The sequence below is a fragment of the Gymnoscopelus microlampas genome (genome assembly GCF_963454915.1).
Source record: "Gymnoscopelus microlampas genome assembly, chromosome: 16".
NCBI lineage: Eukaryota > Metazoa > Chordata > Actinopteri > Myctophiformes > Myctophidae > Gymnoscopelus > Gymnoscopelus microlampas.
Genome location: NC_139953.1, coordinates 9700701 through 9714901, shown reverse-complemented (window position 1 = coordinate 9714901; position 14201 = coordinate 9700701). Strand labels below are relative to the sequence as shown.

At 42.9% G+C, this 14201-nt stretch overlaps 1 protein-coding gene across 1 annotated transcript in view; it reads left to right on the top strand.

The window, feature by feature from the left end:
• Positions 1-14201, top strand: part of pex7 (peroxisomal biogenesis factor 7) — a 104812-nt gene that overhangs the window by 71315 nt on the left and 19296 nt on the right. The window contains exon 9 of the mRNA XM_084083093.1: positions 8891-8990. Within this exon, the coding sequence (XP_083939219.1) occupies positions 8891-8990 (100 nt within the window). The remainder of the gene's footprint in view (positions 1-8890; positions 8991-14201) is intronic.

Below are 14201 nucleotides of genomic sequence, written 5' to 3'. Positions count from 1 at the left end.
TAACTTCGTCACAGCCATAGCCTGAAGTAATAATTAAAGTCACAGTGGGAACAGGTAGCCGTGCTCTAACAGAGAGCGCATCGAGAGAGAAGGGATGGGCTGAGGGATGGGGGAGAGAGACAGAGAGATATGGCAAATTATTAAGAGACGAAAAGAGACTGAGAGTGAGTGTGGGATGGACAGAAAAGGGAGAGGTGGAAAGGGAGAGAGTGATAGAGAGAGAGTGAGAGATAACTATTTATTGTAAATGAATGCACTTCATCATACTTGAGTGTCTCACAAGTAGTGAAAATAGCCGACCTACAAGCTCACAACGTGTTGCGTCGTAAGCTTGTAGATCGGCTACTTTTGCATTTTTTTAATGTTTTTAAAACAATAATAAAAACAAGGAATGGTTTTGGACATACAGAAACAATGAATGGCCCTTATGCTGCTGATGTCACTGACGTCTTAATTGGAACAGGATATTACCAAGACACACCCATACGCACGCATGTACACACACACACACACACACACACACACACGCAAGGTGAATGGGCATCTCCAGTGAATGAAATACAATAGAGCCAATAGAGTCAATAAGCTATCATGGAAATAGCAGACAAAAGACAGCGGCTGCTTAATTTATACAAACATGCGCAGTTATTTGTCCAACTGTACAGCACAGCAGTCATCCGCTCTCTGCACACACACACACACACACACACACACTACACAGCTTTTAAATAAAGTAATTACTTTTCCGCACGCCTGTGTGAGTCCGCACGCACACACACACACACCTACACAGCTTTTTTATAAAGTAATTTGAGGTGAGGGACTAATTACTTTAACGCACTCACACACGCACACACTCACAGATATTTGGGGACTCATATCGTTAAAAAAAAGTTATAACTTTTCACATTAATAAGCAGATTTATTAAATCCCACCCAAAAAAAAGCATATCATCTAAAGTGCCTTCATCCCCTGAGGTGTAAGAGCTGTACTCCAGTCAGTGATGGTAAACACACAACCTGACATCTGCTTGTTTAGTGGAGTGTGATGGGGGGGGGTTTCAGCTTTGCTTACAAAAGCCGTTTTTTTTTACCGTGTTGGAACCTGTAATCACGGCGGGTTACGGGGTAGTGAGGGTATACCGTAACTCTTTATTTTCTCCTTTTTATGGAGTTGTTTTAGGCTTGGCTTGTTTTCCTGTGCCTCTTAACTGTGTGTTTGTGTAGAGCTCTGGGACTGTTTGGGGATTACGGCCTGTGTTATGACATCCCAACAAGCGTTATAGGGGGGTGCCTGGCGGCTCAGTCAGTCAGTTTGTGCACGGACCATATGCTCCTTGTGTGAGCACGACGACTTGAGTTTGACTTCCGTCTCGCATGTCTCTCTCTCTGCCCTTGGGTTGCCCGTGTCGATGCACTCAAAGTGTAAAAATGACAAGCATTATATAGGAGTCTTAGCTTCAGGCTACTTTATGATTTTAACCACTTTCAACCTGGTGTCCCTGTTTTTGGGCATGTCATTATATAGGTGAGAGTTGGACAGATGGTTGACTTCATGAATATAAATTGAGTCGAGTTTTGACTTTCATTGACACTGACTGTAATCTACTGGAGGCCACGCCCACCAGTGCCACATGACTGACTACAGCCCCGCCCCCCATAATCCCCTGTCCCCGAATTTTCACCCGTTCTCATCTGATCACCCCCAGGTTATATTTCAGCACATTTGAACATAACTGAATAAAAGGTGTATTTCTGTCTTCTGTGACTTGATTTTGATTTTAAAATGTCGGCATCAAAGTCCTGCCTTTTTTCATGGCTCAAGAAACTTTGGATTATAGCTGAACATGTTTTGAAATGTGTAAGAATAGCAGATCTACATGCTCACAGCGTGTCACGATGCGACTCGTTGTGAGCTTGCAGATCGCCGCCCTCACACCATCATACAAAGAAATGTAATATATGGCTTAAGTGGTTAAGTTCAACTTGTCCAGTATTCAAACAGGGCTGTTGTAACTTCAAGTTTATCAAGGGTGTCAGAGTTCAGAACCACGGACAGTGCTCTGTATGTGAGACCTGATGTTTGAACGCCTCACCAAAAGAAAGGAAGAACAAGAACACACACGTCCGGTGTCGCTAGACTCACAACGTTCTTGCTGCATACCACTAGGTAGTAGAAAGAATCCTATCCTGAGTTCCATGGTCATTTGACACATGTGTTTGCTTGTTTTACGTTAAGTGTCTAACGTCTGATGACGACGTAGAGAGTCTAACGTTGTTTATGAGGTCTATATGTGATACTGTAGGTCCTGATGCAGAAATGTAATACTCTTAAAATGTTATTGTTCTGGCATCTTGCACCTCCTCTTCTTTGGTCCGCAAAGTCTGTTGTAAAACGCAATTAACTATTCCCTGCGATGAGGCAGTATTAGATTACGGGGCCAGGCTTCCAGCATGGACCCGTTTTGTTATTGGCATTATTCCATTTCTTCTTCTTCTTCTTCTTCTTCTTCTTCTTCGTCTTCGTCTTCTTCTGCCGTTTTTGGCAGTTCTGGCTGAACCGTGCAGTCGCTTTTTATGAAACTCGGCCATATGATAGATGGTCATGAAAAACGATCAAAAAATAAATCTCACAATCTTTCGTCAAAAGGTGGCACTATAGCACTCAGTTGAAAATGCCAACTTTGAACAGGTACAACTCATGCCCTGTTTGACCTACAGCCATGAAACTTTGATGCACACATGCGTCTCCTCATGCCTAACAACTTTCACTGTTTGACTTTTGACCTCTGACCTTTAGATCTCCCACCATTTCGAATTATATGAAAAGCAGTAAAAAGCAGTTAAAACCTATCTCCTCCTGGGATTTTTGAGCAATCTGCACGAAACGTTTTACACATGAACTTTGGACCTATGCCGACAAACGTATGCAAAATATTTTCCATAAGTGAAACAATGAAGCTTAAATGAGCCAATGAATATTGCAGTTTTATGACAATTATTCATCTGCCCCTAACACATACATGCAGACTTACTATTCTTTGAAACTTTGCAGAAATGTAAAGGGCCATTCCAAATATCACTGAAACCAATCTTACTCCAATTGGTCAAATTGCGCTATAGCAATTTTTTGAAAATTGAAACTTTAAACAGGCAAAAGTCATGCCTCGTTTGGCCGACAGCCATTAGACCTGCTTACACATGTGCCTTGACTAATGAGGAACACATCTATCACGTTGACCAGTAAGCACCGCCCTTAGATTGTCCGCAATCTTGAGCAGTTTGAAAAACACTTAAACCCAGGATTTTTCAGCTATTTGCGTGAAACTGCATGATCAGTGTGATCTCTTTTTTCAGAGGTTTGTCTGTTGGTCCAATAGCGTCCCGCTTAAGTGTATGTCTCACAACCTCAAGGTCACAGGTTCAAGCCTCACTTGGTGCAGACTTCATCTAAGTTGCATTTCACACAACATGACTATCAATGAATACATTTGCAATTGTTAAAGATAACATGAAATACTTAATTGAGTGTTTTTTACATACTTCATTGTGAAAATAGCTGATCTACAATCTCACAACTTTTCAGATAGCAATGAGAGTGTTTTTTCAATGTATAACATACTTCATTGTGAAAATAGCCGATGTACAATCTGACAACTTTTAATGGTTTGTGAGCTTGTAGATCGGCTACTTTCACTAGTTTTGGTTCTGAGGAGATGTACAATTTCTTCATTGGTAAATGGTTTGTGAACGAGTGATCTTTGTGTTAGTGAAACAGGGGCTTGGGTCATGACAGAAGGCAAGAGTTTGTGATCCTCAACAGACAATATCAGCCTGGACAAAGCTATAGCACTATAGGTAGTGTTGCAGCTACCTAAGAGTGCCTCGCGATCGCAAGGTTGCCGGTTCAAGCCTCACTTGATGCAGACTCATTTAAGTTGAATTGCAAAAAACATGACTCAATCTATTCCGTTTCCATGGCTCTCTCTCTCTCTTCAATCTATTCCGTTTCTATCTTCAATCTATTCCGTTTCCATGTCTCTCTCTCTCTCTCTCTCTCTCTCTCTCTCTCTTTCTCTCTCTCTCTGAGGGTCGGCCATAGCTGAGTGGTTAGTGAGCCCGCCTAGGGAGCCAGAGGCTCTGGTTGACCCAGGTACGATTCCAGGCCAGGTCAGCAAATGTGTCGATGAAATGAAATTTGTCCCTGAGCAAGACTCTTAACCCCTAATTGCTCACAGGCCCTCATTGGAAACAAGACCGCAAGGACTTTCATGAACTTACCTGTTAAAGGAATTATCATTTCTCTTTCTCTCTCCTGGCCCCGTATTATCGCTGCTTGCAGCTATATTTGAAATTGATTTTGGTCTGTTACGTAGGATTCCTTGAAGACATACAGTAAAATACTGTGCCACATAAAAAAAAATGCACACAACACCTCAGTAAAAGTATTGTACTGTGTGCTGCTACAGTACATGTTACAAGGAAACTGGAGTTGTTTCATTTTGGTTTGGGGTCAGGTCCGTATTGTAGAAATATAGCGTGTCTGTCTGTCCCTTGCATGTCTCGAAAACTGTCTGACCGATAGACTTCAAACTTGCCATTGTATCACAGAGGAAGTGAGTGTGAGTGGGAGTGGGAAATCGGTATCTATATCTCCACATATCTCTGTATCTCTGTCTGTCTGTCTGTCTGTCTGTCTGTCTGTCTGTCTGTCTGTCTGTCTATATAAAAAGACCATGTCTACCTTTGCCTTTAAAGACTGTAACGACTTTTCATGCTGAAAATAGGGACACCAGTGTTTAAGGAGAGTTACGCTGTTTAGTTTTTTCAAATTATGAAATCAAATTGTGTGTGTTGTCAGGATAAAACAAATCTTGAACAATTTTTGAAACATTTTCAATATTTGTTTAAACATTTTAACAACACAAATCCTGTATGGGGTCCCTGGCACAAAAGTTAATGCCAGTTGACGAAGTTGTGCAGCTAACAGGCTCACCTGCCATAGGCATTAGCGAGAATGTAAACTACACTGCTGTCACACACACACACACACACACACACACACACACACACACACACACACACACACACACACACACACACAGAACAGTGATTTATACTAACAGCTCTCCGTCTCTATTTAATATCCCACTCAATGGTTGTCTCTCCCCAGACACCCATAGATCATCGTGTGTGTGTGTGTGTGTGTGTGTGTGTGTGTGTGTGTGTGTGTGTGTGTGTGTGTGTGTGTGTGTGTGTGTGTGTGTGTGTGTGTGTGTGTGTGTGTGTGTGTGTGTGTGTGTGTGTGTGTGTGTGTGTGTGATATGCGGAAGTATATTATGTGGGTGCCTAGGTTTGTGTTTGTGTGTGTTTATATATGCATGTGTCATTGAGTGCACAGAGTAGATCTACCTGACGGTGTGTTACGCATTTACCTTGTGTGCGTGTGCGTGCGTGCGTGTGTGTGTGTGTGTGTGTGTGTCAGGCCCAATATTAATATGGCCCTAATGCAGTCCAATGGGCCTGGCAATGTTCTCACTGAGAATGATTTAATTACATTTACAAAGTGGATGAGGAGAGCGAGAGAGAGAACTAGATTGCTGCGTCAGGCCTTTGGCACACACTCTCACTCACACACACACCCACACACCCCCCCCCCACACCCCCCCCCCCACACACACACACACACGCTCACAGACCCCTGGTCAGAAAACCCTCAGTCACGACTCACAACCAGGAAGAGACAGTCTTTCAATTAGCCTGATTGGTTGATTCTGTCTGAGGCCTGGGAATTGCATTTTATTCTCTCTCTCTCTCTCTCTCTCTCTCTCTCTCTCTCTCTCTCTCTCTCTCTTTCTAACTCTCTCTCTCACCCATCTCTCTCCTTATCACTCACACTCTCTTTCTTTCTTAATTTGGCTCTTTCTACAGTTTCTTTCTATCCCTCCCTCTCGTCTGTTCTTTTCCCTCTCTTGTGTTGTTTGTTTGTCTAGAGTTTTGTCCGTGACTAAATCCGTAACCGTCTCTTTTCGACATGGCCAAAGATTGACAAGCATCTCAGTCATTCGTGCTTGAATTGGACGCTTAATTGTTTACTGTGTGATAAGAGAGCATCTCCAAATATTCAAATTAATATTGCTAGAGTGATTTCCATGCCTATTATGAATTATGTTGATCTCATCCAGCCCACACTACTAATTGTGTGTGTGTGTGTGTGTGTGTGTGTGTGTGTGTGTGTGTGTGTGTGTGTGTGTGTGTGTGTGTGTGTGTGTGTGTGTGTGTGTGTGTGTGTGTGTGTGTGTGTGTGTGTGTGTGTGTGTGTGTGTGTGTGTGTGTGTGTGGGGCATTGATCACAGCAGGCTTTTCATTCACGTAGATGTTTTTTATTATGCATCGTCTTGTCTGCCATGTATGGCGTTATAAATGAGGGAAAGTCCATCAAAGTAAGTGGGTTGCTCTCTCTCTCTCTCTCTCTCTCTCTCTCTCTCTCTCTCTCTCTCTCTCTCTCTCTCCCATTTGTTGCTCTCTCCTTCCCTTGTATTTGTCCCTGTGCCTCCTGCCTATACAGTATCTCTCTCTCTCTCTCTCTCTCTCTCTCTCTCTCTCTCTCTCTCTCTCTCTCTCTCTCTCTCTCTCTCTCTCTCTCTCTCTCTCTCTCTCTCTCTCTCTCTCTCTCTCTCTCTCTCTCTCTCTCTCTCTCTCTCTCTCTCTCTCTCTCTCTCTCTCTCTCTCTATATATATATATCTAGGACAGTGTCTATCGTGTATATCTCAGCCAGTCGCTATGTATATCTCCTTTAGCACTGGTTCTCAACGTCTCGTCCGGGGACCACCAGCGGTCCAAATGGACCCTTACGGGTCTGTAACTCCGGGAGTAACTCTCAAAGTTAAATGAGCACTGAGGATATTACAGTATAGATTGTGGTTCCATTATTAGTTAAAATCCTCAGTCTTAATTTAACTCTGAGAGGGCACGAGATGGAACCAAATGGACATGGAACCAAATGGACCCTTACGGGTCCATTTGGTTCCATCTCGTGCCCTCTCAGAGTTACCGACCCCGTAAGAGTCACATTTGGACCCCTGGTGGGCCCCCGGACCGGAGGCTGAGAAACAGTGTCCTTTAGGACGAAGAGCTTTAAGGCAGCTCGTGCTTCCGTCTCCATTTGGCTGATGATTATGACTCATAGAGTCTACAGTCACGCTTTGGGCCAATTTGTCAAGCAGCATTTGTGCGCTTTATGTAAAACAATTAGGACAGAACGCAGGCAGATGTCCAAAGAATATGAAGCAATAAAAACAACAACACTAAAACGAATGCAAACAAAAGTAGTTAATATCACTTCCATCCATCCATCTTCAACCGCTTATCCGGAGTCGGGTCGCGGGGGCAACAGTTCCAGCAGAGAGTTCCAGACTTTCCTCTCCTGAGCAACATAGAGCACCGAAGTCTGACGTAATTTACAGATCCTACCTGGGTCGCGTTTTTTCCCCCCTGAATTCCCATAGACGGGGTGTTTAATATCGCGTCAAATAAGAACTGTGTTCCAAAAATAAACAAATGATCCCGGCGCTTTTACTCTTATGGATATGAACCATCAACCGACGGTGAGAAAACGCTAATGTTACTTCCGCCGAATTAGTAAAATTTTCGCCAATAATAGACTGTATCAAATATGAGTGACTATCATAAACGATACAGAGCCTCTTCCCTGACAATTTCTCCGAGACAGTTTGTTTATTTTTTTTCTTATATGAGACGATTCTATGATGACCCAACGTTATTCTCCATAGAGAAATTACTTTACGAACCAGGGGACGAACGAGTGACGTCAGGACTTCTGTACTCTTTTAGCCACTTAATTCCTCCTGAGGGATCCCGAGGCGTTCCCAGGCCCGTGTGGAGATGTAATCCCCTGTTCAGGCCCTCATATCACTTATGAGATCATAAAGTAAATTCACATGTCTCCCCCCAGGATGTGTACAAACCGTTCTCAGAAGAACATGTGCTCACACCACTTGCTCACGTACTTGCTTATGGCTGTCCATCGATTCCGATGATGACGCTGCTCCAAGAATGTTGTTATTGAGGGCGATTGCGGTTATGCCATTGCATGTGACTATGCAGGCCGATGCGTGACCCGCATGGTTTGCCACACGTGGGGCAGATGAAGTCCACACATGAGAGGGGGGCCCCTGCAGCACGCTGGTGTCACTGCACACGTTGCTGTTTTCTCCTCTCTGTGGTCTGCTCCTGGAGGTGTGCGACGCAGAATAATACCGTACACTACTCGTTACTGGGTAAAATAATAATATTACAGTAATATATTAAAAGTAACTTGTTGCACAAAATAGGGACATCTGGTTGAAAGTGATTCAAAGATACATTGTTTGAGCCAGCTTTTAAAGCCGTTGGTATAATTGGGGGTTCCTGTGCCTTTAAGTGACGCTCATAATGCTGGCCTACATCAACATGAGTTTCCTTCACCTACTGTGTCCCGTCTCAGCCTGACACCGGCCACACAGCACAACGCTGTGCCTGTCTTTGATGGAGTATACTCTTTTTAAGAGTATACTCTTTTTAAGAGTATACTCTTTTAAGATTGTCATGTTCTGTACTTTTGTGAAAAATGTTTTCTCATATACCGAAAATAGCTGATATATAAATAGATATAAATATAAATATAAAAAATACACTTTGTAGATTGTTTTAATCTACAAAGTGTGTACCTTGTCTTGTATGTTCCTAGTCTTTGTCTAAATGTTTATCTAAAAATAAATTATAATAATAAAAAATAAATGGTGTGTGTGTGTGTGTGTGTGTGTGTGTGTGTGTGTGTGTGTGTGTGTCTGTGTGTGTGTGTGTGTCTGTGTGTGTGTGTGCGTGTAGGTTTTGGGACTACAGCAGAAGCCAGCCTCTGTTGGACACAGTAGAACACCACTCAGAATTTGTCTGCGGATTAGACTTCAGTCTACATACACCCAACAAGGTAACATTCTCTCTCTGTCTCTCTCTATCTCATTTTCTCTTCTCTCCCTCTGTCCCTCTCTTTCCCTCTGTCTTTCCCTCTCTCTCTCTCTCTCTGTCTCACTCACTCTCTTTATCTCCCTCCCCCTCTCTCTCTCTCTCTCTCTCTCTCTCTCTCTCTCTCTCTCTCTCTCTCTCTCTCTCTCTCTCTCTCTCCTCTCTCCCTCTCCCTCCCTCTCTCTCTCGTACATCTTCCTATGGGTGGCTTGTTGTATTGTGGGTGAGGGGGTCGTGAATTGAAAGGAGCGCTCACGTGAGAAGGTCTGATTTCCTGTGTCAAGGACATGTTCTGTGGGACAGGAGTTGTGCGTCACACACCAGTGCACATCCTTGGGATGCCTCACAACATTAATTCAGCAGTGGCAGTCGCTGGTATATAGCGGCGGTGGTGGAAGAACTACTCGGATATTTTTACTCAAGTAAAAGTAGCAATACCGCAATGTATGAATTAATACTCCGTTACAAGTAAAAGTCATGTATTCAACATTTTACTTGAGCAAAAGTAACTAAAGTGTCGGCATCAAAATATACTTAAAGTATCAAAAGTAAAAGTACTCCTTATGCAGAAAGTGTTTTCACAAGTTGTAAACATTTGTCAAAATCTCACATTGTGAGCTCGTTGATTGGCTATTTTCAAATAGACAAAGTATCTACAAAGTAGGATTTGTAACTAAGATTTTCAAATAATTGTGGTAAAAAGTACAATATTTGCCTCTGAGATGTCGTGGACATTCTCAAGTGAAGTGAAACGACCTCAAAATCATACTTACTGTACAGTAAGTACATACTTGTGTAAATGTAGTTCTTATCCACCACTGCTTAGCAGTTACGATGCTTATCTTCTGAACCACATGTATTCTTCCTGGCACACAGTAAAGTCCCCAGGGTTGATTTAACTCTTGATAGTGTACAAATGCAACCAAATGGACCCCCACAGGGACAATCAGGAACAATTTAAACATCTTAACCCTATTTTATTCTTCGTATATTTAAAAACTAGAGTTTCGGGGGGCTACGCCCCCCTCAACCCCAGCCGCGCACGGGGCCCAGCGTGGCCGCGTGTATATTGGGGTACTGAAATTGCTGGAGTAAAACTGTGGAAAAGTAAAAAAAAAAAAAAAAAAAAAATTGAAAAAAATATATTTTTGATGTTTGAGGGGGACCCCCGCGGACCCCCTGCTGGTCGACGGACCCCCTGTGGAGTGTTGGGCCGCGCGGGGACCCCCCTGGAACATGGCGGACCCCTTCGGTGTTTTTTTTTTTTTCATGAAGGTGGTTGCTTGTTTCTGGCGCTTGTTTTTAGAGAACCTGGCATGCCAACGACTTGGCAACCCGACTTGTTTGTTTTTGTGTTTGGGATGAACATGGCACGTGAAGGACGGACATAGTGTGATCGAGACATGAGTGAAGTGAAAGTAACGGCCTGGGTGGAACAAAGGAGGTACGTAAGAAGGGGGGGGGGGGGGGGGGGTTGAAGCAAAGGAGCTGCGTGTGTGTTGGTGTGGAGGAGATGGCCAGAGTGCAATGGCGGCGCAAGCCAGAAATGGTGCCTGGAGAAAATGGTGACCAAAAAAAAAGTTTTGAAAAAAAGGAAAAAAACCCCGCAGCGGCTGGCTGCTGTTGTGGTGATGAGGTCGTGCGCACGGTAAACGGTACGAAGCTGCCTCCCCTTCCGTTTTGTCCGACATTTGGTGAGTAGAATTAATTATGTTGCGCGGTGGAAAAGCTGTAGTGAGCAGTGAGATGTCCCCTACGCGAGGCGTAAATTCAGCGCGGCCGCCGTGGCGAGTCAGTTGGCCACATGTGGTCTGGCGGTGCGTTGTTTATTCGATAACAGAGCTGTGGGGTGTCGCACCCAGGGTGCGGAAGTTGCTCGCCATTTATATAGTTAGATAACCGAAGCTCACACACGTTTGTAGACCGGCTATTTTCCAGAAATCGTGAATTGATGTGAAAAATTTGGAATACAAAAACAAAAATCTTGTATGGCGGTCCCTGGCACAAAATATGTTCCGATGGGGTTCCAAATACATATTCATTCATTTCCTTGACATGAAAAAGTTTGAGAACCAGTGAATACATGAAAACAGAAGCAGCAGGGTTGAGCAAAGTCTATATCAGGAGTGGGCAACTGATGGAGAGGGCCACTATATTTCCCCACTCACTCCAGAGGGCCACATTGCATATACTGTCGGGTAGACACCTCTTATCTCCGTATTTTAACTTTTTTTCATAAATTAATGCCGTACTTCGCCATTCTATGTCACACAAACGTAGCAATTTAGCTATTTTTGAATTGGAATCCTGAATTTTGCTTTGATATTTTTGAATTGAAATCCTGAAAAGTAACATTTTTATTTAATTTCAAATGCATTTAGTTACACTTAACTTAACTTCACTTTATGAACTTAAATACAAATACATTGGACATAAAAGAAGACAATAGATTTTTTATAGTCATTAAGATACTAATATAGACTAATTAAAGCGGGTCATGTTTGCAAGTTTGGACTTGTAACAGCTGAAATCAATAATATATCAGTTTGTGGCCCCCGGGCCGCCAGTTGCCCATGTATGGTAAAGCCAGATGTACAGGGGAATTGGAGTGGCTGCTATCCATGGTGCTGAATATGCTGTCTCTTGTTCAATGGTGCTGAAATCATTAGGACCTTTGTGTGCTTTGTGTACGCTGTGCCATATGCTCTTAAAATGTCCCCTGGTAGTTCACAATCTCTTTTCAACCAATGTTACCACACATCCTAAAAAATCCCCTACAATTATGACACAATAACCTCTTTCCGCGATGTACTGTACAACAGCAATGAAGGGAAATAGAACTTTAACCCATTAAGACGTGGAACGCATCTGTGTTATTTTATTTTATTTGAGCTAAAAGCATTATTCTACACTTTGGCTCTTCAAAAATAGCAGATCTACATGAGCTTGTAGATCTGCTATTTTTGAAAAAATCGTGAACATTGGTGCAAATCTTTGAATGTGTGTAACAATCGGCCTTTTTACATGAAAGGATAATTACTACCAAAAAAGGAAAACGAGATCGTGGGTGTTTTAACTGATAAGATATTTTATATAATAGCCAGGTATTAATTGACAGGTCAAACGGTATTTAAATGAAATATGAACACTTTCAAAATGACTTCTGTCCCTGTTATTCTCTCTGATAAATAAAATAAACAAGCAAACAAACAAATGAATCAAAAACAAACAATAATCACTTTAACTGCCCCTCCCTCCCAAACAAATCCCACTGTCCCTTGTAGCCCAGCGGGTCACAATGCTACCAAAAACAATAAACAAATACACACGGCGTTTAAGAGTCTGTCATGCACGCACGCTGCTTAAATAAATAAATAAACAGTCCCACGATCGTCCTTTTCTTAACGCACGTCCGCGACGCAACAGTTCCTTTTAATCCTTTTACTCCAAATGAAAATAATCTTCTCCGCCCGATGCGGCCCAAATAATATCTAAATGTCGGGGTACCCCTCTAATTGTATTCCAAAGAAAAGGTTGCTTGGTTCGGTCTCACCGGCTTCGGCTGTCGGCTCCAATCCCGACCGGCGAAACACCACAACGGCGCTCGGATCCCACGGCCCGTCAGAAACGGCAGGTTCCACTCCGCCGGGCTCGAAAGTCTTTCAACCTAGGCTGCAGCTTAGTGTCACGTTAAACTTTAGTACTAAAACGGTATAAACTGGCGCGACCAGGTCTCTGCTTTCCTCCTCCGTGCACAAACGGTTTGGTTCGTTCACCCCCCCTGTTGTGTACCACACCCTGTATTAGTGACCTCGGGTGGCATCAATGATTCAATTATCCCCCCAATCAGACCCGTTACAGTTCATGTGAATAGGACCAGTTCATATTTTCTCATGGCTTCAAACATGTTACATACATGTACAGTATATTTACAAATATAATAACATGCACAGGTCGAGTGGAATACTTATAATAATAATGTGCAATTGTCACATGTGTATTCTTTTAAAGCAAACATTTTTAACCCAAATCTTTGCTTCTGGGGGTCCCTGGAACAAAATATGTTGAGATGGGGGTCAAATACATATATTTTTGGGGGTCCTTGACAATTATGAAGAAAAAACAAGTTTGAGAACCACTGATATAGATATATAAACATACGCTTTTTAGAAGACGGTTGGAATTTAGGAGACATTTTGTAGGATCGGCCTCGGGTCTTAATGGGTTAATGAAAGTGTACTTACTTACTTAACGCCTATTACCCCTTTTGGCCGTCGACGAGGGTTCTTCAAGCCTCTCGGCCCTGAGCCAACCTCTCCAGCTCTATCCCCAGGTGTGGCCCATTTTCTTGGCATCTGCCTCCTAGTCTCAGCGCCAGGTGTTTTCGTGGCCGTCCTCCCCTTCTTTTCCCTTGAGGGTTTCACTGGAGGGGGCTGTAAAATCCCTAAAAGAAATGAAAGCGTGAAGAGACCAGAATTGCAACAACAAAAAAATGTCTTGGATGGAAAAAGAATCACCCTTATCTGACAGTCTTTAGAGTGGATTGATCCCTGATTGATTCCCATATTGATTATAAGGATTTTTTTAGCAGAGGGGGTGGGAATGGTTGGATGTAGAGGATGGTCCTCAGTTCTCTTCCATTCTCCCTCATATTTATGTTTATATGACTCGTTAGCTAAACGTTCTTCCCTGCTCTGATCTTAGTTTATCTTCTAGGTTGGTTAGCTTCAATTATTCTTACGTTCTTATACACTCTTAAACTTAATTGGAATAAACTGCTGTGAAATGAAATGGTGTCCTTGAATTTGACCTTTTGAAAGCAGATACGCGTTCCGCGTGAAGGCAAAATACTTTGCTGAATCGGTACTTGTACTGTAGGTGATTTGATGATTTATTGAATAGCTTGCTAACTGGAATAGCTGGTACGTTTCCCCATTTCCTCTCCTCCTTTGCCCTGTTACGAGGCACCACTGCGGAATCAATGGAGGCTGCAATAAATTAAAGTCTATAAACTAGGAAAAGATGTGGATCTCGGCATTCACATCGAAACGGCATGACTCTAACCCTAACCCTGTGGATTTCAGACATGGTTCATATGACCCATAGACTGTAAAAAAGAATGGACAAAGTCACACCATTGGTTTCTACAGACCGTAAATGAAGCCTCAGGAATTTC